Here is a 24,143-nt window from a genome sequence, read left to right as displayed (position 1 = left end):
CAGTGTATAGGTCTTACTTTTGTGTTTTGAAAATGAAAGCTGATTTTTTTCTTAGTTATGAAAATACTGTATATTATCCTTATTAGTATAGTAGCTAGTAAAAAAAAACATATTACATATTTATCATAAGAAAGTTTAGGCTGGGCTTGGTGGCTCATGCCTATAATCCCAGCACTTGGGAAGCAGAGGTGGGGGACATTGCCTGAGCTTACAGGTTCTAGACCAGCCTGAACAAGAGCAAGACCCCCGTCTGTAAAAAATAGCCAGCCATTGTGGCAGGTACTTGTAGTCCCAGCTACTTGGGAGGTTGAGGCTAGAGAATTGCTTAAGCCTAAGAGTTTGAGGTTGCTGTGAGCTGCAAACCCACAGCACTCTACCAAGGATGAGAAAGTGAGACTCTGTCTCAAAAAAAAAAGAAAATTTTAGTAATGATAGAAAAAGAAATATCTTGAGGCCAGGCATGGTGGCTCGTGCCTGTAATCCTAGCACTCTGAGAAGCTGAGGCAGGTGGATTGCTGGAGCTCAGGAGTTCAAGACCAGCCTGAGTAAAAGTGAGATCCTGTCTCTATTAAAAATAGGGGGAAAAGGGTGGTGCCTGTGGCTCAGTGAGTAGGGCGCTGGCCCCATATACCAAGGGTGACAGGTTCAATCCTGGCCCTGGCCAAACTGCAACAAAAAAATAGCCGGGTGTTATGGCAGGCACCTGTAGTCCCAGCTACTTGGGAGGCTAAGGCAAGAGAATTGCCTAAGCCCAGGAACTGGAGGTTGCAGTGAGCTGTGTGACGCCACAGCACTCTACTGAGGGCAATAAAGTGAGACTCTGTCTCTACCAAAAAAAAAAAAAAAATACGGGAGAAAAATGGGTGAGCATGGTGGCACATACCTGTAGTCCCAGGAACTTGGGAGGCTGAGGCAGGAGGATCCCTTCAGCCCAAGAGTTTGAGGTTGCTATGAGTGGTGATGCCATAGCACTGTACTCAGGGTGACAGAGTGAGACTCTGTCTCAAAAAAAAAAGTCTTGAAAACTTGCCTTGCCTGGGTGAGCTTTTAAAGACTCCATCCTGGGTGGCGCCTGTAGCTCAGTCTGCAGGGCACCAACCACATATACCGGTTTGAATCCCACCTGGGCCTGCTAAGCAACACTGACAACTGCAACCAGAAAAAAAAAAAAATAGCTGGGCGTTGTGGCAGGCGTCTGTAGTCCCAGCTACTCGGGAGGCTAAGTCAGGGGAATCACTTAAGCCCAAAAATTTGAGGTTGCTATGAGCTGTGATGCTATGGCACTCTACCCAGGGCAACAGCTTGAGACTGTGTCTCACAAAAAAAATTTTAAAAAAGGGTGGCGCCTGTGGCCCGGCGGGTAGGGCGCCAGCCCCATATACTGAGGATGGTGAACCCCGCCCGACTAAACTGCAACAAAAAATAGCCAGGTGTGGGCGGTGCCTGTGGGTCAGTGAGTAGGGCACTGACCCCATATGCCGAGGGTGGCGGGTTCAAACCCAGCTCCAGCCAAACTGCAACAAAAAATAGCTGGGTGTTGTGGGGGGCACCTGTGGTCCCAGCTACTGGGGAGGCTGAGGCAAGAGAATTGCCTTAAGCCCAGGAGCTGGGGGTTGCTGTGAAGGCACGGCACTCTACCAAGGGCAATAAGGTGAGACTGTCTCTACAAAAAAAAAAAAAAAATAGCCGGGTGTTGTGGCGGGCGCCTATAGTCCCAGCTACTCAGGAGGCTGAGGCAAAAGAGTCACCAAGCCTAGGAGTTGGAGGTTGCTGTGAGCTGTGATGCTACAGCACTCTACCAAGGGTAATAAAGTGAAGCTCTGTCTAAAAAATAAAAAAATAAGGGAGGCACCTGTGGCTCAGTGAGTAAAATGCCGGCCCCATATACCGAGGGTGGTGGGTTCAAACCCGGCCTTGGCCAAACTGTAACAAAAAAAAATAGCCAGATGTTATGGCAGGCGCCGGTAGACCCAGCTACTTGGTAGGCTGAGGCAAGAGAATCACCTAAGCCCAGGAGTTGGAGATTGCTATGAGCTGTGACACCACGGCACACTACTGAGGGTGACAAAGTGAGACTCTGTTTCTAAAATAAATAAATAAAGCCTCTATCCTTTATCTGGCATTGCTTTTGAAAACCAGACTCTTTCTAGAATATTTCTTTCTTCTCCTGGTGACCTTCTGTCTTTGAAAATCCAGCCCAGATGCAGCCACCTCAGACTGGGGTTGACTTCCTAGTGGGGCCTGGGCTTCTCTCTCTCTTTTTTTTTTTTTGAGACAGAGCCTCAAGCTGTCACCCTGGGGAGATGTGCTGTGGCATCACAGTTCACAGCAACCTACAACTTCTGGGCTTAAGCGATTTGCCTGCCTCTGCCTCCCAAGTAGCTGGTACTATAGGCACCCGCCACAAGGCCTGGCTATTTTTTGTTGCAGCCATCATTGTTTGGTGGGCCCAGGCTAGATTCAAACCGGCCAGCTCAGGTGTATGTGGCTGGCGCCTTAGCCACTTGAGCCACAGGCGCCAAGCCATGGGCTTCTCTTTTGAGACTACCTTCTGAGGCCAGGGCTTATGCTGGCTCCCGACAGACATAGCCAAGCCAGGCTTTCTCTCCACCTAGCTTTATAGTGCTGGGCAAGCTCCTTAGTCTCCAAGCCATAATATCCTCAATTCCATACTATCCTCGCCATTGTGGAGACATCTCAGAGACTCCAGTTGAGTGTAAAGTGCAAATGGCAGAAGGACTTGTATTGTGATGCTATCTAGAAACATGGAGAATGATGCTCTGTTGTGTCAAGGTATGGATGTTTGAAGCATGAGTTGTAAGGAATTGACTGGAGGCTAGAAGCAGTGTCTCATACCTGTAATAGTAGCACTTTGGGAAGCCAAAGCAAGAGCCTGGCTTTTTTTTTTTTTTTGAGACAGAGTCTCAAGCTAATGCCCTGGGTAAAGTGCTGTGGCATCACACCTCACAGCAACCTCATACTCTTGGATTTAAGTGATTCTCTTACCTCAGCCTCCCAAGTAGCTGGGATTACAGGCGCCTGCCACAACACCCTCCCAAGCACCTCGGCCTGTAGTCCCAGCTGCTTGAGGTAAGGAGTTTGAGACCAGCCTGAGCAAGAGCAAGACCCCATCTCTACAGAAAATATAAAAATTAGCTAGGTAATGCATGCTTATTTAGTCCCAGCTACTCAGTAGGCTGAGGCAGGAAGATCACTTGAGTTTGAGGGTGTAGTAAGCTATGATGCTGCCACTGCACTGTATTCTAGGTGACAAAACTAGATAGACACTGTCTGAAAAGGAAAAAAAAAGAAAAAGGACCAAAAATGGTCAGCTCCAAGACCAGGTGGCAGCCATTATCTCTGGGAGGAAAGAAGGTATATGAGGCTTACTTTCCTTGTCAGGGAGGCAAGTGTGTTCTGGGGTCGGGCACAGTAAGAAGACAGAATTTTTGGTGAGCCATCCATGCTTCTGTGCCTCCAGGACCATGTAACGACCCCAGCCCCTCCCTGAGGGCAGAGCTCCCAGGTGCTGGTCAGACATATCACAAGGCTTTGTTTGTCTTTCAGCTTCCCTTGTCACTGCTGAAGACTGCTCAGAATCACCCCATGGTGAGTATGTACCAGTCTAAGACAGCATATTTCAGAGAGGGGACAGGCCTCGTCAGAGGGGCAGGGATACCCTAGGCGGAGGGCTTCCTGGTTGTTTTCTGACTGTCCACCAAACACAGCAGCTTATTCTCCTCCCTCCACAACATGGCCAGACCTGTGTCATTTCTGGTGCTTGTAAAAGTAATATATGCTTATTAAAAATTACAAACCCCTGGGCGGGCATCTGTACCTCATTGGTTAGAGTGCAGATTTGAACTGGGCCTGGGCCTGCTAAACAAGAACAACAAAAATTACAAACCAGGCTCAGCACCTATAGCTCAAGCGGCTGTGGCACCAGCCACATACACCGGAGCTGGCAGGTTTGAATCTAGCCTGGGCCCCCTTAACAACAATGACAACTGCAACCAAAAAATGGCCGGGTGTTGTGTCAGGCACCTGTAATCCCAGCTTCTTGGGAGGTTGAGGTAAGAGAATCGCTTAAACCCAGGAGTATGAGGTTGCTGTGAGCTGCTACGGCACTTTACCCAGGGTGATAGTTAAGACTATCTCATGGGCAGCACCTGTGGTTCAAGGAGTAGGGCGCTGGTCCCATATGCTGGAGGTGGCGGGTTCAAACCTAGCCCCGGCCAAAAACAAAAAACAAAACAAAACAAAAAAAAAGACTGTCTCAGAAAAAAAAAAAGAAAAAAAATTACAAACCCTAGAGATAGATGAAAGTAGAAACCCCTTCATTCATCTTCCCAGCAACCACATCCAGACATTCAATATGAGTGCAGATGTGAATGTAACTTTATTTATTTATTTATTTTGAGATAGAGCCTTAAGCTGTTGCCCTGGGTAGAGTGCTGTGACATCACAGCTCACAGCAACCTCCAGCTCTTGGACTCAAGCGAGTCTCCTGTCTCCGCCTCCCAAGTAGCTGGGACTACAGGCACCCGCCACAACGCCCGGCTATTTTTTGGTTGCAGCCGTCATTGTTGCTTGGCCGGCCTGGGCTGGATTTGAACCCGCCAGCTCAGGTGTATGTGGCTGGTGCCTTAGCCGCTTGAGCCACAGGTGCCGAGCCGTGAATGTAACTTTAAACGTGAATGAGATCATATAATATCCTATACACTGTTGGTGGGTACTACTTTATCCTTAATCATATAGTGTGGCATCTGTCCACATCCATCATTGTTCTGTGTGTGTGTATGTGTGTTTGTTGTTTTTGTTTTTAAAGAGAGAGTCTCACTCTGTTGCCCAGGCTGTGTCATTAGACTAGCTAATAGCTCAAACTCCTTGGCTGAAAGGATCCTCCTGCCTCAGCCTCCCAAGTAGCTGGGACTACAGGTACCCACCACAATGCCTAGCTATTTTTTTTCTTATTTTAGTAGAAATGGGGTTTTCACTCTCGGCGCAAGCTGGTCTTGAACCCCTGACCTCAAGCAATCCTCCCACCTCAGCCTTCCAGAGTGCTAGGATTATGGATGTGAGCTACCGTGCCTGGCCTCTGTTTCCTTTTCTTAAGTTCTTTTTTTTGGGGTGACACCTGTGGCTTAGTGAGTAGGGTGCTGGACCCATATACCCAGGGTGGGGGGTTCAAACCTAACCCTCGCCAAACTGCAACAACAACAACAAAAATAGCCCGGGCGTTGTGGCGGGTGCCTGTAGTCCCAACTGCTTGGGAGGCTGAAGCAAGGGAATCGCCTAAGCCCAAGAGCTGGAGGTTGCTGTGAGCTGTAACACCATAGCACTGTACCGAGGGTGACAAAGTGAGACCTTGTTTCTAAAAAAAAAAAATATTTTTTTGTCCCAGATACAATTCACCATACAATTGGGCCGTTTCAAAGCTCACAATGCAGTGACATTTAGTACAATCACAGTGTCATACAGCCACCTCCTCTATCTAGTTCCGGAGCACTTCCATCACCCCAAAAGGAGACTACATCAGTAGTCACTTCCTATTCCCCCTCTCTCAGCTGCTGACAACCATAAATTTGCTCTCTGTTTGTGGAGATTTACCTGTTCTGGAGATTGACCATGAATGTGAAGGTAGAATCTGTGGTCTTCTGTGTCTGCTTTTTTCACTCAGCATGATGTTTCAGCCATGTTCATGAGGTTCAGCCACATTGTAGCACATGTCAGTGCTTCATTCCTTTTGGCTAAATGATACTCCTTTGTATGGGTATAAATCACATTTTATCTGTTCATCCACTGATGGACATTTCGACTTTTTTGCAGTTGTGAATAGTGCCACTGCAAACATTTGTACACGCATTTTGCATGGATTTATTTCTTCATTTCTCTTAGGCAGATACCTAAGTTGATTCTTTTTATAATCTCAGCCTTGGCCAAGTGTGGTAGCTCAAGGCTGTAATCTTTGCACTGTGGAAGGCTGAGGTGGGAGGATTGCTTGAACCCAGTTTAAGATCAGCCTGGGTGATATAGAGAGACTCTATCTGTACAAAAATTTTTTTTTTTTTTTATTAAATCATAGCTGTGTACATTGATATATTCATGGGGCATCATTCACTAAAAAATTTTATTTTATTGATTTATTTATTTATTTTTGCAGTTTTCCCGGGGCCGGGTTTGAACCCGCCAACTCCGGCATATGAGGCCGTCGCCCTACTCCTTTGAGCCATAGGCTCCGCCCCAAACTTTTGGGCTTAAGCAATTCTTTTGCCTCAGCCTCCCAAATAGCTGGGACTACAGGTGCCCGCCACAACACCCGGCTATTTTTTTGTTGCAGTTTGGCCAGGGCCGGGTTAGAACCTGCCACACTCAGTATATGGGGCCGGTGCCCTACTCACTGAGCCACTGCCCCCAGTACAAAAATTTTAAAATTAGCCAGGCATGGTGGTATATGCCTATGTAGTTCCCAACTACTTGGAAGGCTAAGGTGGGAGGATTGCTTGAGCCCAGGAGTTCAAGACTGCAGTGAGCTATGATCTTGCCACTGTACTCAGCCTGGGTGACAGAGGGAGACCTTGTCTCTAAAAAAGAAAATAAAATCTCATCCTCTTCCTAACAGTAGCATATCTTTGGAATGATGTACTACCTTTTTCTCAAAATACACCAAAATAGGCAAATTTTTATTTATTTATTGCCCTGGGTAGAGTGCGGTGGCGTCACAGCTCACAGCAACCTCAAACTCCTGGGCCCAAACAATTCTCTTGCCTCAGCCTCCCAAGTAGCTGGGACTATAGGCGCCCGCCACAATGCCCAGCTATTTTTTGGCCTGGGCTGGATTCGAACTTGCCAGCTCCGGTGTATATGCTGGAGCTGCCTGAGCTACAAACATGGAGCCAAGGCAAATTTTTTTTTTTTTTTTTTTTTTTTAAGACAGAATATCACTGGGCGGCCCCTGTGGCTCAGTGAGCAGGGCGCCGGCCCCATATACCGATGGTGGTGGGTTCAAACCCAGCCCCTGCCAAACTGCAACAAAAAAAAAATAGCCAGATGTTATGGCAGGCACCTGTAGTCCCAGCTACTTGGGAGGCTGAGGCAAGAGAATCGCCTAAACCCAGGAGTTGGAGGTTGCTGTGAGCTGTGATGTCATGGCACTCTACCAAGGGTGATAAAGTGAGACTCTGTCTCTGAAAAAAAAGAAAGAAAGAAAAAGAAAATACGGAATCTCACTGTTGCCCTCAGTAGAGTGCTGTGGCATCACAGCTCAGAACAACATCAAACTCTTTTTTTTTTTTTTTTGTAGAGACAGGGTCTCACTTTGTCACCCACGGTAGAGTGCTAGGGCATCACAGCTCATAGCAACCTCTAGCTCTTGGGCTTAGGTGATTCTCTTGCCTCAGCCTCCCGAGTAGCTGGGATGACAGGCGTCCGCCACAATGCCTAGCTATTTTTTTGTTGCAGTTTGGCTGGGGCTGGGTTTGAACCCGCCATTCTTGGAATATGGGGCCAGCACCCTACTCACTGAGCTACACACGCCGCCCACAATCTCAAACTCTTGGGCTCAAGCAGTTTTCTTGCCTCAGCGTCCCTAATAGGTGGGACTACAGGTGCCTGCCACAACTCCTGGCTGTTTTGTTGTTGTTGTTGTTTTAGCAGGCCCAGGCCAGGTTTGAACCCACCAGCCCTGGGTGGCATGTGCCAGTGCCCTAACCACTGAGTTGTGGGTGCTGAGCCAAAATAGGTAAATATTTCGATGAAAAGCAGTGTTTCCAAATGGGGCATGGTGGCTCATGTCTGTAATCCTAGCACTCTGGGAGGGTGAGGCCCGTGGATTACTTGAGCTCAGGAGTTTGAGACCGGCCTGAATAAGCTCAAGAAACTGTCTCTCCTAAAAATAGAAAAACTAGCCAGGCATCGGGACAGATGCCTATAGTCCTAGCTACTCAGGACACTGAGGCAAGAGGATTGCTTCAGTCCAAGAGATTGAGGTTACTGTGAGCTATGATGCCATAGCATTCTACCCAAGGTAACAGAGTGAGACTGTCTCAAAAAGAAAGAAAAAACAGGTCCAGGCGCGGTGGCTCACGCCTATAATCCTAGTACTCTGGGAGGCCAAGGCGGGTGGATTGCTTGAACTCACTCTTGCTCGAGACCAGCCAGAGCCAAAGTGAGACTTTGTCTCTAAAAATAGCTGGGTGTTGTAGTGGGCACCTGTAGTCCCAGCTACTTGGGATGCTGAGGTGAGAGGATCCCTTGAGCCCAAGAGTTTGAGGTTGCTGAGAGCTATGATGACACAGCATTGTACCAAAGGTGACAAAGTGAGACTCTGTCTCCAACAAAAAAAAAAAAAAAGAGAGAGAGAAAAGCATTTCTGGACCACAAAAGCCACAATTCCACATCTGATATTGAATATTGAATGGGCACCTATCTGGCTCCTAACCACCCTGAATCAGTGGCCACAATCTTGCCCATTCTTTTAAACATTTGGTGTGTTTTTAATACACATGTAATTGCACAAAGAATAATATTATTGTAAGAAAGTCTAGCAACACCAGCAAAGCGTACAGAGGGGCCATTTTCAGGGCCTGAGCACTTGTAGGCTGAGGCACAGGCTGTCGTGGCCCATCTCAAAGGCAGGGCTGTGAGGCCACAGCTGATCTCTGGCCCGTTTTTTTTTCCAGTTGGTGGAGCTCAAAAATGGGGAGACATACAATGGACACCTGGTGAGCTGTGACAACTGGATGAACATTAATCTGAGAGAGGTGATCTGCACATCCAGAGTGAGTGGCCTGTGCCTGTGGGGTGGGGGGCGGTAGGAGAGCAGGGCAATAGGAGGGTGGTTTGAGAACACTGCGTCCGGCACAGGTGACTTTGGGGGTGGATGTTGGCGTGGGGCAGCATTGCTGGGAGGTGCACACTTGTTGAGGGACTTACTATGATTCAGGGTCTTCACTCCCAAGTAGGATGAAGATGCTTTCTTGGGCCTGTGGGAGGGGTTAGGGCAGGCCAGACCTCTAAGTCCCTCAGAGTGCCCTAGACTTTGCCCCCATGACAGGCTGTTCTGCTGGCCTTTGCCACTATATGTCTGTGGGTGCCACCCTTGACCAGGAGGGAATTAGGCCTGGGGGCTCCTGTGCCCCCAAATCCCAATGCACAGATAGGGATGGCCAACTCCAGGAGAGGCTTGATCCTTCTTGCTGGTAGACTGAAAGGGGCTGTGTAGACTGTGATGGTTCAGCTGAGGGACATCCAGGATGTTCAGGCCACCATGGGGCAAGGGCAGTGCTGAGGCCTGTGGAATAGGAGCTGCCTGGCCAGAGCCTGAAACCAGGAAGTGCCTGGCTGAACAGTGCAGGGATGGGGCAGTTCCCATGGGCTCACCTTTGCCCTAGGATCACAGGTCTGCCCTGACCTAGAGATGACCCACAGAGCAATGAGGGTGAGAAAGGGGGATGGGGTGAAGGTAACACCTCCCTCAAGATCCTACCTGTGTCTTGACCTCATCTGTCTTGTTTCTGTTTGAGTGACAGCCTTGGGGGCCACAGAGTGAGGGTTATTCCGCAACAGGCCACGCCAGGTGGAGGAAGTCTAGGGCCTAACAGGTGGTACTACAGGTACAGGCAGGACCAAGTACATGTCATTCTGCCTGGGTCCGGCAGCTCTGTGTCCATTTCTGGGACAGTTCCCAGATGTGACAAGACCAAATTCCCTAATTCAGAGGCTGGAGAAGGCCCAGGCGTTGGTGGGCCTTCTTACAGTGAACACATGGCTTCCTCTGGGCAGTCTACCCCTGTGGCCAGATGGTGATGCTTCTGTCACCAATGTTGGGAGAGAGTCTGGTGTGAACTCATGTCCTCATCTAAGTAGGTGGTAGCAACCTCTTCATCTCTGAGACCACAGCAAATACAAAGGCCACAAGGAGCCTCCTTGCAGTTAGCTCAGATTTCCTGCAACAGCCAGACCTGCCCTGCCCCTGGCTATGGGACAGCTGAAAGCCGAGCAGCCATCCCTGGCCTGAGCTTCCATGGAACCCTCCTGTTTCTGCCTGGCTGTACTTTTTGAACCCCACTCCCCCCTCCTCAAGAAACCCTCAAGAGTTTCCTATACTGGTTGGGGGCTTACATGTGTTCCTGGGGAGAGTGGACACCCAAACACTTCCTGGGCTGAGCACCTCCCACAAGGCATCTGATGGGAGAACGGGGGTTTCAGGAAGGTAAGTCCTGTTGCAGGCTGGAGTTTTCAGACAAGGAAAGGCGGGACAGTATGTGCAAAGTCCTGGGGCCCCTGGTGTGTGTTCCTAAAACAGAAAGTTTATCTCCTGGAGGGAGTGTGAGGGCTCGGAGAGAGCAGCCAGGGTGAGGCTGGATCTCAAGCCCCTGGGAGCCATGTTGAGGAATTTGGACCTTGTCTTTAGGCCAAGAAGGCCTTGGATGGGTTCTAAGCAAGAAGATACTGTGATATGATTTCTAGGGCCAGTGGGGGAGGAGGGGTCTGTCCAGGAACCTGGGTAGGGGTGTAAGGCTGGGCCTGTAATCTGCTAGAAGAGGCCCTGGGTTCCTGCAGGTCACTTGCCATGGTAGGGTAGGGGGCATTTCTAGGTGCTTTGGGATAACATGGCATGAGTCTGCAACTTTGCAAATCTGCTCTCTCCCTAGCCTCTCTTTAACTCCTCTGAGAACCAGCGTCATTGGGTTGGGAGCAGCTCCTGGCAGGCCCTAATACCCTTTCCACCCACCATGCTGGTTTCTAGCGTGCCCACTGTGTCCTTGGGCCCAGCTGAGGCCCAGTCAGGAGGAGTCAGGGCACATAGAGAGGGTTCCAGAAAGGAAGTAGAGCTGGGTTGTGGCAATATGTCATGTGTAGGGAAACCCCCACCCTTCTCTCGGCTTTTCAGGGAGCTGTAGTCGGCCCTCCTGAAACCTGTGGGCAGAGGGTACCCCATCTTCCTCATGGCCCATGCTGGGACACCTTAACCCTGCCCTAATTACCCTTCCTCACATGGAAAGGATTACCTGGAGTCAGGAGATCACCTCAAGAGTGGACCCCCACCCCATGTCATGTCCCAGAACTGAGACTTCGCAGCTTCCAGAGGTGACCAGGGTCAAGCAGGGTGGGAGCAGATGCTACCCCAGCTCTCTGCACCTAGCTCTCCAGACACCCACACATACTCCCAGATCTGAGCCCCCCACTCCCAGGACTGGGATAGAGAGATCAAATGATCACCCAACCCGCTTCTGGCACAGGATGGGGACAAGTTCTGGCGGATGCCCGAGTGCTATATCCGAGGCAGCACCATCAAGTACCTGCGTATCCCTGATGAGATCATCGACATGGTCAAGGAGGAGGTGGTAGCTAAGGGCCGTGGCCGAGGTGGCCTGCAGCACCAGAAGCAGCAGAAGGGCCGAGGCATGGGGGGTGCTGGTCGAGGTAGGTCTCCCACTCCTCCTGTAGGAGACTGGGCCCTGGGGCAGGGAAGGCATTCACCCAGGTTGACACTCTTGGCTGGTACCCTCAGCACTGTCTCAGAGCTTCAGTTCCCACAAATCACTGGGGACAGAAGGGGCATGGCACACACAATTCCTGGGGTGCCTAATGTGCTAGCCCACCCTGCCCAGGCCCTTCTGCCTGGCAGTGGTGCATGGTGCTTCTGTAGCTGAGCTCCAGCCTGGGGCTGCTCCACTGACAACTGGAGGAGCCCCAGGACCTGGCACTCAAACCCTCACCTCCCTGTATCTTCTTCAAGTCTGTTTCCCCTCTGCAGAGAGGGTCTGCCAGTGCCCACCTCCAGGCTGCTGGCAAGGACCCCAGCCTAGGGCCTGATGTGGGACTGTTTTCTTGCTGTGATTCCTTTGTACAAAGCCACAGTCACACCTTTTTGATAGACATTTGTCCCCACCGCCATTAGAAATGGTAAATCTAGGGCAGTGCCTGTGGCTCAGTGAGCAGGGCGCCGGCCCCATATACCGAGGGTGGCGGGTTCAAACCCGGCCCCGGCCAACCTGCAACAAAAAAATAGCCGGGCATTGTGGCGGGCGCCGGTAGTCCTAGCTGCTTGGGAGGCTGAGGCAGGAGAATCGCCTAGGCCCAGGAGTTGGAAGTTGCTGTCAGCTGTGTGATGCCACAGCACTCTACCGAGGGCCATAAAGTGAAACTCTGTCTCTACAAAAAAAAAAAAAAAGAAATGGTAAATCTAGCATATAATTCAATTTGTTATGCCCCTGGGGCCATCGGCAGCCCATACCCCTTTGCTTCTCCCATCCCAGCTCTATGTCCTCAGAGGGACCTGGGCTTTGTTTCTTCCATCTGTGGGCACCACCAGTGTGCCAGTCCTGGTTTGGGGGGCTCAAGGCACAGCCTGGCTTACCCTCAGGTAGCTCACTCAGGGAGCCAGAGTGCTGGGCAGGCCACAGAGCCAGCACTGTGCAGAGACTCACGAGATAGTTAAGAGTGAGCCAGAGGGAAGGGCTGGGATACTACTTAAAGCCGGGAACTTTTAGGGTCTGGGGTAAGCAGGGTGTCTGGAGCCCCAGCCAGGTGGGAGAACCTGTTCCATCCCTTTATCTTTCTCATGAGCTGGCCTTGGGCCTGGCTCTTAGCACTTGGGGCCATTGTAGTTGAGAGAGTGGGTCAGCCCTGCTTAGGCAGAGGGGAGGAGGCATGGCTTTCCTGGCTACTCTACAGGGAGCACACAGGGCCTTCAGCTTCAGCCAGTAGCCTCTCAGGAACCCTCTACCCCCAACCATAGCCCCCTTGGCAAAGCTGGTCCAAGAGAGAGCTGAGGTCAGGCAGTCTAGGCTGGCATTGGCCTCTATCCCTGCTGAGCCTGATGGCCCATGGCTGGCAAGAACCCTGACTCCTTGGGGCCTTTGTGAAGCAGACCCCTAACCCCACCTTTATGGAATTGAGTTGTGCAGAGGAGACCAATTGTAACCTCCGTGGGTATCAGTCGCCCCTCCCCAGGCCACAGGGCTGGACTCTTCTTGCTGGCCTTGGGTTTCATGGTGTCGAAAGCCCCAAATTTAATTTCCTCAAACGTTTGCCTGGCTGAAAGTTTTGCAGAAACAGCTTCCTAGATGTGGCTTACAGAGCTAGGGGTCCTGGGAGATGCAGTCCTCCCTCTCCCCAGATAGATGGTGGGGGTGGGGTGAAGGGGCGCCTAGCACACAGGGTGTGGGAGATGCACCCTGTGCCCCTACCTTTGGCTGGCAAGCGTAGCCCCGGGCACAGTACAATCAAACTTACTGTGGGTGCTTCTGGCATCCACTCCAGTGAGTCTGAGACCGTTTACAGTCCCATCCTGCCAGGACCTCCCTGGGTGGGAGGTGCCAGGTCCTGTCCCTGAGCTGAACACACAGAAATCTGGCTTTTTGTTTCGCTCCCAGTAGGGGGGTGCGGGGTGGCAGGTGGTGCTAGAACATGGGATGTTGGTCCACCTGCTGCAGCCCCCATCCTTGCCCTGTCCTGGTCTCTGCATACCCCCATCCCACTGCTGGCCTGCCTCCCTAGAAAGGCTCCCTAGAAGCCCTTCTGGCTGGCTTTGTCCTTTCAGAAGGCTGCCTGAAGCCCCCAAGTGGTCCAGTGCCAGCCTCTGTTTCTCTCCACCCTTTGCACCCCTGGGGGTGCCACGCTTAGTCCCTTGTCACAATGAGATCTACCTGCTGTGGTCTGATGTTCTACCCCAGGTGAGGAGGCTGGAGGCACCATCATGTCCCCACTTCCAGATGAGAAAGCAGAGGCCCAGTGGGCTTAGATGACCAAGCCCAGAGTCTAAGGGTACTGGGACCAAGTCCCAGGCCCACATGGCTCTGCAGCAGCCCCATCTTTCTGTTTTGCAGGTGTATTTGGCGGCCGAGGCCGAGGTGGGATCCCTGGCACAGGCAGAGGCCAGCCAGAGAAAAAGCCAGGCAGACAGGCGGGTAAGCAGTGAGCCACCCAGAGACTGGCCACCGTGTACCACACCTCAGGCAGCCACCCTCCCACCAGTGTGTTGTGTTCCTGTTCTCCATGGATCTGTTCAGAAAGAAATGAAGAGGCAGGTGTTGGGGGAGGACCCTTAACACTCCACTCCCCCCACATTTTGTTACCCTCATCTTAGCTAGAGTCCCTTTTTTGTTTTTTAAAGCCAGCAGTTCTCCAGTTGAAAATGTTATTATTCAGGGTTTTTGGTTTTGTGACGTTGCCGTTCCCACAGCCACCTGGATTCCTGGAAGATTCTGTGTATTAAAGGCATCTTTGAAGCCTTTGCTTTTGTTTTAAGGTCCAGCATTTTCCAAACAGGTTTGTTTTGCATTTCACCTTGGAGTCTCCCATGTCAGTGAACAGATGGGAGGTTTTTATTTTAAGCCACTTGTAGGGAGGTTGATATCCTTGAGAGTTTCTTTCAACAGGGCCCCAAGATTTTGCCTTTTCGAAACAAACCTGAGGATAACCGAATGTCTTAGAGCCTGTGCCAGAACCTTGCTGGGTCTGCCCCTTCACTTCCACTCTGTTTGTGTTACAAAAATAAAAATGAATGCAAATATATGCAGCAAGTCCACCATTCTTTTGAAGTCAACGAGTACATCTAGAGCAGCAGTTCTCAACCTGTGGCGACCCACAGGAACTGTATTAAAGGTTGGCGGCATTAAGAAGGTTGAGAACCGGGCGGCGCCTGTGGCTCAGTGAGTAGGGCGCCGGCCCCATATGCCAAGGGTGGCGGGTTCAAACCCAGCCCTGGCCAAACTGCAACAAAAAAATAGCCGGGCGTTGTGGCGGGCGCCTGTAGTCCCAGCTACGCGGGAGGCTGAGGCAAGAGAATCGTGTAAGCCCAAGAGTTAGAGGTTGCTGTGAGCCGTGTGACGCCACGGCACTCTACCCGAGGGCGGTACAGTGAAACTCTGTCTCTACAAAAAAAAAAAGAAGAAGAAGGTTGAGAACCACTGATCTAGGGGATTTCCTGTCCTCTGTCCCTGGGCTGCAGCAGGCCTAATGCCTGGGGAAATCACGGCCCCCATAAGAGAAAGCCAAGACCCATGTAGCTCTCACCAAGCATTAGCAGTTCCACAGGGCACTGACATCCTCTTGCTCTGGGCAATGGGTGGGCTAGTGAGGATCCCCTAGCATCCCTGAACCAGGTTGCCCTGTACCCTATCCTCTCTCTGTGAAGGTGTTAACACCTTGGGGAGGTAGGAGAGGGAAGTGCAGGGCAGAAGCATTGGGTGGCCTCCACCCGCGCCCCCCCAAGGCCATGGCTGTACCATCTGCTGCTGCCTTTGTGAGCACCCTCTGTGCAGGCCCAGACCGGTGACCCAGAGAGGATCTGGGACAGCAGCCACCTAGAGGAACACCCAAAATTCATCATCATAAAGCTGTACCCTCCTTTCCCAGCCAAGGTACTCTGTCACACCTGGGGTAACCCAACCAAGATGTTGAGTCAGCACTTTTGAAAAATGCTCTCAGTATCATCTGTGGACAGTTCCTTCAGTAAGCAAAGGGGAGGAGCCTCAGGAAAGCCTGAGACACCTATCAGCTCTTCTGTGCACACATCCTCTTCATGGCCACTGTGTTGAAACCTGTGTGGAAGGGTGCTTGGAGCTAAAGGCCTTGCTGCTTGTTGAGTCCCACTTCTCAGGTCTTCAGAGTTCAACCCAACTTGTCTGGCAGCTCTCTGCATTTTTCTAGTCAAGTGCATGGCTCACATCTGTAATCCTAGCTCTGTGGGAGGCCAAGGCAGGAGGATCACTTGAATCAGAAGTTTAAGACCAACCTGAGTAAGAGTGAGATCCTGTCTCTAAAAATAGCCAGGCATGGGCGGTGCCTGTGGCTCAAGGAGTAGGGCGCCAGTCCCATATGCCAGAGGTAGCAGGTTCAAACCCAGCCCTGGCCAAAAAAAAAAAAAAAATAGCCAGGCATTGTGGTGGGCGCTTGCAGTCCCAGCTACCTGGGAGGCTGAGGCAGGAGGATCACTTGAGCCCAAGTATCTGAGGTTGCTGTGAGCTATGATGCCACGGAACTCTACCATGGGTGACAAACTGAGACTTATCTCAAAAAAAAAAAAAAGAAAAATTCTAGCCTGGTCCCTGGGACACTGTCCAGGTCACTTGTAGGACTGACCGGTCTTAAAAATCCTCTTCTGTTGACAAAGCAGCACTTTGGTGAGCATTAGAGGCAGGGATGGGTCCAAGCAGAACTCAAAAGTGGCAAGTCCCAGACCCTGTGAACCTACCTCTCTGAACAGAAGTATGGAGGACCCATGTGGCCCAGCACTCATGGCCTTAAGGTGCATGGTCACCTCACAGGGTGGTCTGTGGGGTGTCCAGGGGAACAGGGTAGTAAAGGGGGAGAGGCAGGCCTTGTTTGCAGCCACTTCCTACACCTAATTGGCCCAGAGAGGCCTCTAGGCCTCTGCTGTAGGAGGCCTCTTCCTGCCAGGGGACATCCCTAGGATCAGGCATCCTGGCCGCCCTCAAACCCTTCCCTGACCACCTCCTCACACACCCTGCAGCATTTATGCATCTAACTTGTCTGTGGCCTGCTCAACCCTGTGGAAGGGCAAGGCAGGATGTAAGGGGTGCCTGGGACAGGGATGTGGAAGCCCCTTCCCCTCCCTGCCGGTATCAGTTTGGCTTTTCCAAGCTCCCAACTAAGAATGCATTCAAATGCCCTAGGTGCCTACTCATACTTTAGGGTCTGTGCTCCTTTTGTGGGTCCCAAAGGGCTCATGAATTAACAGGTCTTTCTGTGCTAGGGCTAATTCCCCACACCCAAGCCTGTATAATCCAGGCTTCCCTTAGTTCTGACCTTTCCAGCCCACCAGCCACAGGCTCCAGGCCCATTAACTCCCTGCCTGCCTCAGCCAGCTGCCTCTGCCTCCCTCATGGGTTACTGTGACCCTTGTCCCCCTTAAGTGCAGCAAGCTTCCAGAAGCTTCTGGCCTCCTAAACCCAGTATGGGCTAACCCTGTGTTTCATTCTTCCTGATTGGTTTCAAGAAGCCTGTCCTCAGCCCTCTCAACAAGAAGAGAAACCAAAAGCCCTGGCTTAGTTCCTAAACCTGTGGCTTCCAGAATTTTCCAGCCCTCTAGTGTGATATGCACCTTTGTCACCTGACTGGGGCTGCCTTCACCGTAGGTGGTTCCCACCCCCTCCCCTCCTTGCCTGGAGTTTGCTTTCTGTCAGGGAGGCCCACACTGTGCTGTGGCTGGCATGACTCAGCTGTGTGCAACAGATCTAGGACTGCCAATGACACTGCCTCATTCTGGGACCAAGAGCTTATTTCAGGGATGCAAATGCAGAGGCAAGGCTCAGGCAGTGGCCCCCAAGAACCAGCATGGGAAAGCATCTCCCTGATGCCCCTGAACACAGCTCTCATTCCTCCTCCTGGGGCCTCACTTGCTGCTCCTAGAGCCACCCTGACAGCCACCCAAGATGGCCTGTCACCTCCCTCTACCTGGCCCCTGGCACTGGAGCCACTTTCCCTGTCCCAGGCACCCCCCACATCCTGCCTGGCCCTTACACGGGGGTGAGTAGGCCACAGACAAGTTAGATGCATAAATGCTGCAGGGTGTGTGAGGAGGTGGTCAGAAAGGGCTTGAGAGAGGCCAGGGAGCTAGCCATGGGGGGAAGAGCATTCCAGATGGAGGAATGGCATATGCAAAGATCCTGTGCCCAGTGGACACAGGAGGTAAGTGAGAGGGTAAGCAGGCCCTGAGTGACACAAGAACCCCCACTGTTACTGAGGGTTCTGAAACAGTTGGAGGTACGGCTGGGAGCCTGGAGACCAGGAGGAGGTGGTGCTGGTATTCAGCCCAGGGAGGAGGGTACTGTGGGCACCCAGTTGGCTGGGGTGGGACCTCCTTTCCTAAGAGGGTCAAACCAAGCCTAGAAAGGATAAGAAGTCGCTGGCCATGGGGAGAGAGCTAGGAACAGGTGAAGGGAACAGCAACTGCAAAGACCCTGAGTTCTGGCCTGCTCCATGGGTGGGGCATAGGTGACATCAGGGCTTAGAGAAGATGTCAAAAGCTGGGGCAAGCATGCACTGAGCATCATAGCAACTTCAATGCCATCAGCCACTTCTCAAGGACACTTAATCAGGGGTGGGTCCCCCTTGTCCCTACTCAGCCCTGTGGGTTTCCAAAGCCACTTCCAACCTGCCACCTGTAAGGATCATCACAGAGAAATGAAGCCTCAGTAGAGGTGCACCATCCTCACAGCAACCAAACATTTATTCCCTTGTTTCAGGTAGTTCCAGAACCCACCCACAGGAAGGCATTATCATTCACTACCCACACACAGAGAGGGTGAGGAGCCTGCCCCAGGTCACACAGCAATGAACTCTACTCTGGAGCCTCTTCAGAGCTCCTTCCATTGCCTTCTTGAACTTGAAGAGGCCACTGTCTTTCTGCCATGTCAGGTGTGTCAGGCACAAAAACCACAAGCCCAGAAGTGGTTGGGATGGGGACAGGTGAGATTGGCTTCTGCTTCATTCCCCTGTGGGAGGCTGGGGTGGGATTATCTGAACTCATGAGTTCAAGATCAACCTGTGCAACAGTGAGACCCCGTCTCTAAAAATAGCCAGGCGTTGTGATGGGCGCCTGTAGTCCCAGCTACTCAGGCAGCTGAGATGAGAGAATTAATTAAGCCCAAGAGTTTGAAGTTGCTATGAGCTGTGATGCCATAGCACTCTACTGAGGACAAGTGAGACTCTGTCTCAAAAAAAAAAAAAAGAAAGAAAGAAAAGAAATCAGGCTAATCTTAAACTGGGTGCGGTGGTTCATGTCTATAATCCTAGCACTCTGGGAGGCTGAGGTAGATGGACTGCTTGAGCTTATGAGTTCGAGACCAGAGCAAAAGCGAGACCCTGTATCTACTAAAAATAGAAAAACTGAGGCAAGAGTATCACTTGAGCCCAAGAGTTGGAGGTTGCTGTAAGCTATGATGCCATGGCACTCTACCCAGGACAACAGCTTGAGACCGCCGTCTAAAAATAATAAATGTTTGAAATCACCCAAGAGGGGTGCCTCATCATGTACCTGCAGAGTGTCTAGAACCTCACCAGGGTTTGGCCTGAGTGGCTTTGGCTTTGTCCAGGGGGGAATCTAGGCAATGGTCCCAGTGGAATGGCTTATCTTAGGCAGAGGCCAAGCCACTGTCCTCTGTGCCCTGGAGGCCAGCTCACATGCAGTGAGCATTCACCTTGCAGGTCCATGATCCTTCCCTGCAAGCCCCCTCCCAGCCTGGGCCCAGCCTTTGTGGCCACCCGGCAGTGACTCACCCCTGCCCCGCCTCTGCTGGAACGGGCACCAAAATAGTCACCCAGCTTGCTCTCGGGAGTGGCCGTGGAAATATTTCAGGGCTGCATTCAGCACCTAAAAATACTCCTCTCGTCCTCAAGTGTCTCCCCCTCCCTTATTCCCTCCTCTGCTCCACCAGGGCCAGACCCTCCAAGCCTCATTCCTGGAGTGTTGAGCCACTCAGATGCCACCATTTCCCCGAATCCTCTATAGGATGCAGCTACTTCTGAAATCCCCTGAAGGCTTGGTTCTTCGGTAGGAGGAGGCTAGGGCTCAGTAACATTGTCTGAGGAGACCTCATTGCTCAGCAGTTTTTCTTAAAAATTAAAATATGATAGCCGGACATTATGATGGGACCCTGTAATCCCAGCTACTTGTGAGGCTGAGGCAAGAGAATCATTTAAGCCCAAGAGTATGAGGTTGCTGGTTGCTGTGAGCTATGATAGCATAGCACTCTAGGCAGGTGACAGCTTGAGACACTGTCTCAAAAAAAAAAAAAAATTTATATACATATATATATACACACATACACACACATATATATATGATCCTTGCTGTTTGGTGGCCTGAAGCAGGCCTTTGGGCAGAGCCCCCCGCTGGGCTGAATTCTACCTCTTTGCCTTCCCCTGGCTTCCAGACACCCATGTAGTTTGTAGGTCCTTCGTCCCAGGCAAGGTGGAGGCCGTCCCTTGGAGACACCCAAATGCCAGCTTCTTGGTCCTATGCCATATCCTCTGTGGCCCTGAAGAGTAGTAAACTCTAGGCCAGGGGTCCTCAAACTTTTCAAATAGGGGGCCAGTTCATTGTCCCTCAGACCGTTGGAGGGACAGACTATAGTTTAAAAAAAAAACTATGAACAAATTCCTATGCACACTGCACATATCTTATTTTGAAGTAAAAAAACAAAATGGGAACAGGCTTGGCACCTGTGGCTCAAGTGGCTAAGGCGCCAGCCACATACACCTGAGCTGGCAGGTTCGAATCCAGCCCAGGTCTGCCAAAACAACAATGATGGCTGCAACCAAAAAATAGCCGGGCATTGTGGCAGGTGCCTGTATTCCCAGCTACTTGGGAGGCAGAGGCAAGAGAATCACTTGAGCCCAGGAGTTGGAGGTTGCTGTGAGCTGTGATGCCATAGCGCTCTACCCAGGGCGACAGCTTGAGGCTCTGTCTCAAAAAAAAACAAACAAAAACGGGAACAAATACAATCACACCACCTCATATGGCCCTTGGGTCGCAGTTTGAGGACCCCTGCTCTAGGCTAACCATCAAGCACCTTGACTTTCCAGGTGTCCTAGTGAAGGTGGGGTGAAGAAAAGCACACAGACTTAGACTTTGGATCAGCCCAACAGGGTGTGATAAAGCATCTGTTACCTGAGGCCCCCTAACTAGAGGGAATAGCAGGTGCAAAGGCCCTGGGGCAGGTATGTGCTGGGTGAGCTAGAATGGCAGTGAATTGGCCAGAGTGCCAAGTGAGTGAGGGAACCCTGGGCCCAGGCTGGCACATGACAGGTATCCTGTAAGCCCTCCCTGGCTCTCCTTGTTCTCCCTCAGGGAGGATGAGTCAACCTAGACACAGTCAGAGGGCTGGACTCCTTGACCTCTGATATACTTAGGAAGCAGTTTGTTTTTTTAAATTTGTTTTTATTCACTAAAATCCCTACTTTATTCAGATTTCCTTCTTTTCTTTTCTTTTTTTCTTTCTTTCTTTTTTATTTTTTTTGAGACAGAGCCTCAAGCTGTCGCCCTGGGTAGAGTGCTGTGGTATCACAGCTCACAGCAACCTCCAACTCCTGGGCTTAAGTGATTCTCTTGCCTCAGCCTCCCAAGTAGCTGGGACTATAGGCATCTGCCACAATGCTTGGCTATTTTTTGGTTGTACTTGTTGTTTGGCAGGCCTGGGCTGGATTCGAATCCGCCAGCTCTGGTGTATGTGGCTGGTGCCTGAGCCGCTTGAACTATAGGCACTGAGCTACCTTATTTTCTTTTAAAAATAGCATTTTATGGAATTTAGGGAGTTTAAAAAGATTAGAGCATTGGGTGGTGTTTGTGGCTCAAAGGGGTAGGGTGTTAGCCCCATATGCCAGAGGTGGCAGGTTCAAACCCAGCCCCGGCCAAAAAAACTGCAAAAAAAATTAGAGCATTTGGAGAGTTTTAAAAATTAGTTTTATTTATTTATTTGTTTATTTAGAGACAGGGTCTTGTTCTGTCACCCAACCTGGTGAACTCCTGGGCTTAAGCAATCCTCTTGCCTCTCAGCCTCCCAAGTAGCTGAGACTATAGGGATGCAGCATCATACCTGGCTAAGTTTTCTGTTTGCTGTAGAGTCAGGGTCTTTTTTTTTTGTTGTTGTTGTTTTTTGAGACAGAGTCTCAAACTGTCATCCTAGGTAGAGTGCTGTGGCATCATATCTCACAGCAACCTCCAACTCTGGCTCAAGCAATCCCTTTGCCTCAGTTTTTCTATTTTTAGTAGAAACGGGGGGTCTCAATTTTTGCTTAGGCTGGTCTTGAACTCATGAGCTCAAGCAATCCACCCACTTTGGCCTCCCAAAGTGCTAGGATTACACACATGAGCCATGGCACCCAGATGGTTTTTGGTTTTTCTTTAGACAAGGTCTTGAACTCCTGGGCTCAAGTGATCCTCCTGCTTCAGCCTCCCAAGTAGCTGGAACTACGTATGTATACCACAGGACTTGGCCAGATCTCCTTAGTTTCTACCTATTGTCCTCTTTGTAAATTGAGTTAGGAGTCCCATAACATACAATTAACCAAGTTTAAGTGAATAATTCAATGGCATATAGTACATTTACAGGGTTCAACCACCACCTGTTTCTAGTTCCAGAACATTCCATCACCCAAAAAAGGAACCCTTTCTGCATTACAATTCTTTCCCACTTTCCCTCCCCAGCCCCTGGCAACCACTAATCTTGAGTTCTGTTATCTATGATCTGGACATTTCTTCTTCTTCTTTTTTTTGCAGTTTTTGGCCAGGGCCGGTTTTGAACCTGCACCTCCAGTATATGGGGCTGGCGCCCTATTTCTTAAGCCACAGGCGCCACCCATGGACATTTCATATCAATGGAATCACACACCATGTGGCCCTTTGTGTCTGGCTTCTTTCACTCAGCATCGTGTTTTTGCATTTCATTTGCACACTGGCATATTTAAGAACTTCACTCCATTTTATGGCTGCGTAATATTCCATTGTATAGAATGGTGGTTCTCAACCTTCCTAATGTGGCAACCCTTTAATATAGGCCAAAGGGGTCGAGACCCAGAGGTTGAGAACTGCTGGTATAGAAGGACCATGTTTTGTTTACGTTTCTTTAGCTGCTGGATATTTAGGCTGTTTTGGAGGAAGTGTTTGCTGAGCATTTACTCTGCAGGAGGCATGGGACTGTGCTTAATTCCCACCCCCTACGTCCAGCTATGGGGTCATACAGTTATCACTATGCCCATTTGCCCATTTCAAAGTTGAGGAAATAAAGGCACAGATAAGCAGAGAGACTGCCAAAGGAACCACAGGCTGTCTCCTAGGCCTTTATACTCTGAAGAGTATAAAGAAATAATCATAGTGAATTCCAGGTGAAAAACCTAAAGAGTCTCCCAGGCAGTGGGAACAGCATGTGCATAGGCCCTGGGGTTAGAACAAACTGGTGTAGCTGGTGTGGCTAAGTGGAACAAGTGATGGGGAGAGAGGAAGAGAAGGATGGATGGCACCTGCTTCTTTGCCTGTACAGGGACATATGGAAGGGTCTAAAATGTGCTCTGAGATGGGGAAACAGAGAGACTCAGAGATGCAGGAAGATAGAGGGAGAGATTAGGAGCGCAAGGAAGAGACAGGGCTTCAGCATCTCAAAGAGTTGAGATGGATAGATAGACGGGAGGATGGATGGATGGAGGGAAAGAAGTATGAATGGAGAGAAGAGAAAGGAAGACCTGGCACTCAGGCCAGTTTGATGAAAAACAGTGTCTCCCACCCACCCACCCCCAGCAGGTCACCAGGTGGTGGAGAAACTTGTCCAGACATCTCTAGGTCTCACCTGCCTCTCCACAGGCTCAGGAGACAGCCATTGGGCTGGAGGCTGTAGAGAAGGGGCTGGACAGGGTGTTATGAGCAAAGGCCAAGCATGGGCGGGTGGCCGGGTACCAGATGCTGCTACCTGCCTCTGCTGCTGAGTCAGCATCTCCATGGCAACTTGGGCTCTGTTGGATGCTTCTCTGGGCACATCCCCGTCATTGCAGCCACAACCAAGGCAGCCTCCTTGCAGGGGGCAGGGGAGCAGCTATTTTTACCCAGGTTGTATGCAACATGCAAGAGCCACGATGCCCACCTTCCCAACAGCCCCCATTTTGTGATAGCACCTCTGTTTCCTGGGGTGGGGGTGTCAAGTGGGGTGTGCACTCTAGATGAGGGAAGAAGGTGCACAAAGTGGGGTTGGGTGCCTGGGTGGCAGAGGCAGGCAGAGCTAGGGGGTGGTGGTGACAGGGAAAAGATGGTAGCAGGGAGCCACCAAGGGTGTGAGTAGAGTAGGGTGGCACTCACAGAAGTCCCTATGACCTTGGGCAGGCCCCATACTCCCAGAACCTCTCCTGCCTCCTCTGGAGCATGGACACTGGTGAGGAAACTGAGGCAGGGAGGGCAGTTATTAGCTTTATCTGGGCTAGGGCAAAGACTCAAACATCCCCCATAGTCCCTGCTGAGGACCTGGCTGTGATCCTCTCCCTGTCTCTCCACCCCACTGTGCTTCCTCTTAGGTGTTCCTTTGACACATGTCAAATACCTACCCCAGGGCCTTTGCACAAGCTATTCCAGCTTTCAGGATGTTCCCTGGGACATCTTCATGGTGCCCCCTCTGCTCCTTTCATAG

General features: G+C 50.9%; 1 protein-coding gene across 2 annotated transcripts in view; it reads left to right on the top strand.

Annotated features, from left to right (window-relative positions):
- The window catches only part of LSM4 (LSM4 homolog, U6 small nuclear RNA and mRNA degradation associated), a 31,463-nt gene extending 16,924 nt beyond the window's left edge, over nt 1-14,539 (top strand). For both annotated transcript variants that reach the window (XM_053582379.1, XM_053582380.1), the window contains 4 exons: nt 3,568-3,609; nt 8,682-8,780; nt 11,244-11,427; nt 13,836-14,539. In XM_053582379.1, the coding sequence (XP_053438354.1) occupies nt 3,568-3,609; nt 8,682-8,780; nt 11,244-11,427; nt 13,836-13,927 (417 nt within the window). In that variant the 3' untranslated portion in view covers nt 13,928-14,539. The remainder of the gene's footprint in view (nt 1-3,567; nt 3,610-8,681; nt 8,781-11,243; nt 11,428-13,835) is intronic.
- The last annotated feature ends 9,604 nt before the right edge of the window (nt 14,540-24,143 follow it).

Source organism: Nycticebus coucang, chromosome 3, assembly GCF_027406575.1.
Source record: "Nycticebus coucang isolate mNycCou1 chromosome 3, mNycCou1.pri, whole genome shotgun sequence".
NCBI lineage: Eukaryota > Metazoa > Chordata > Mammalia > Primates > Lorisidae > Nycticebus > Nycticebus coucang.
Note: the sequence above shows the minus strand (reverse complement) of the source record. Positions and strands in the feature narration are given on the sequence as shown.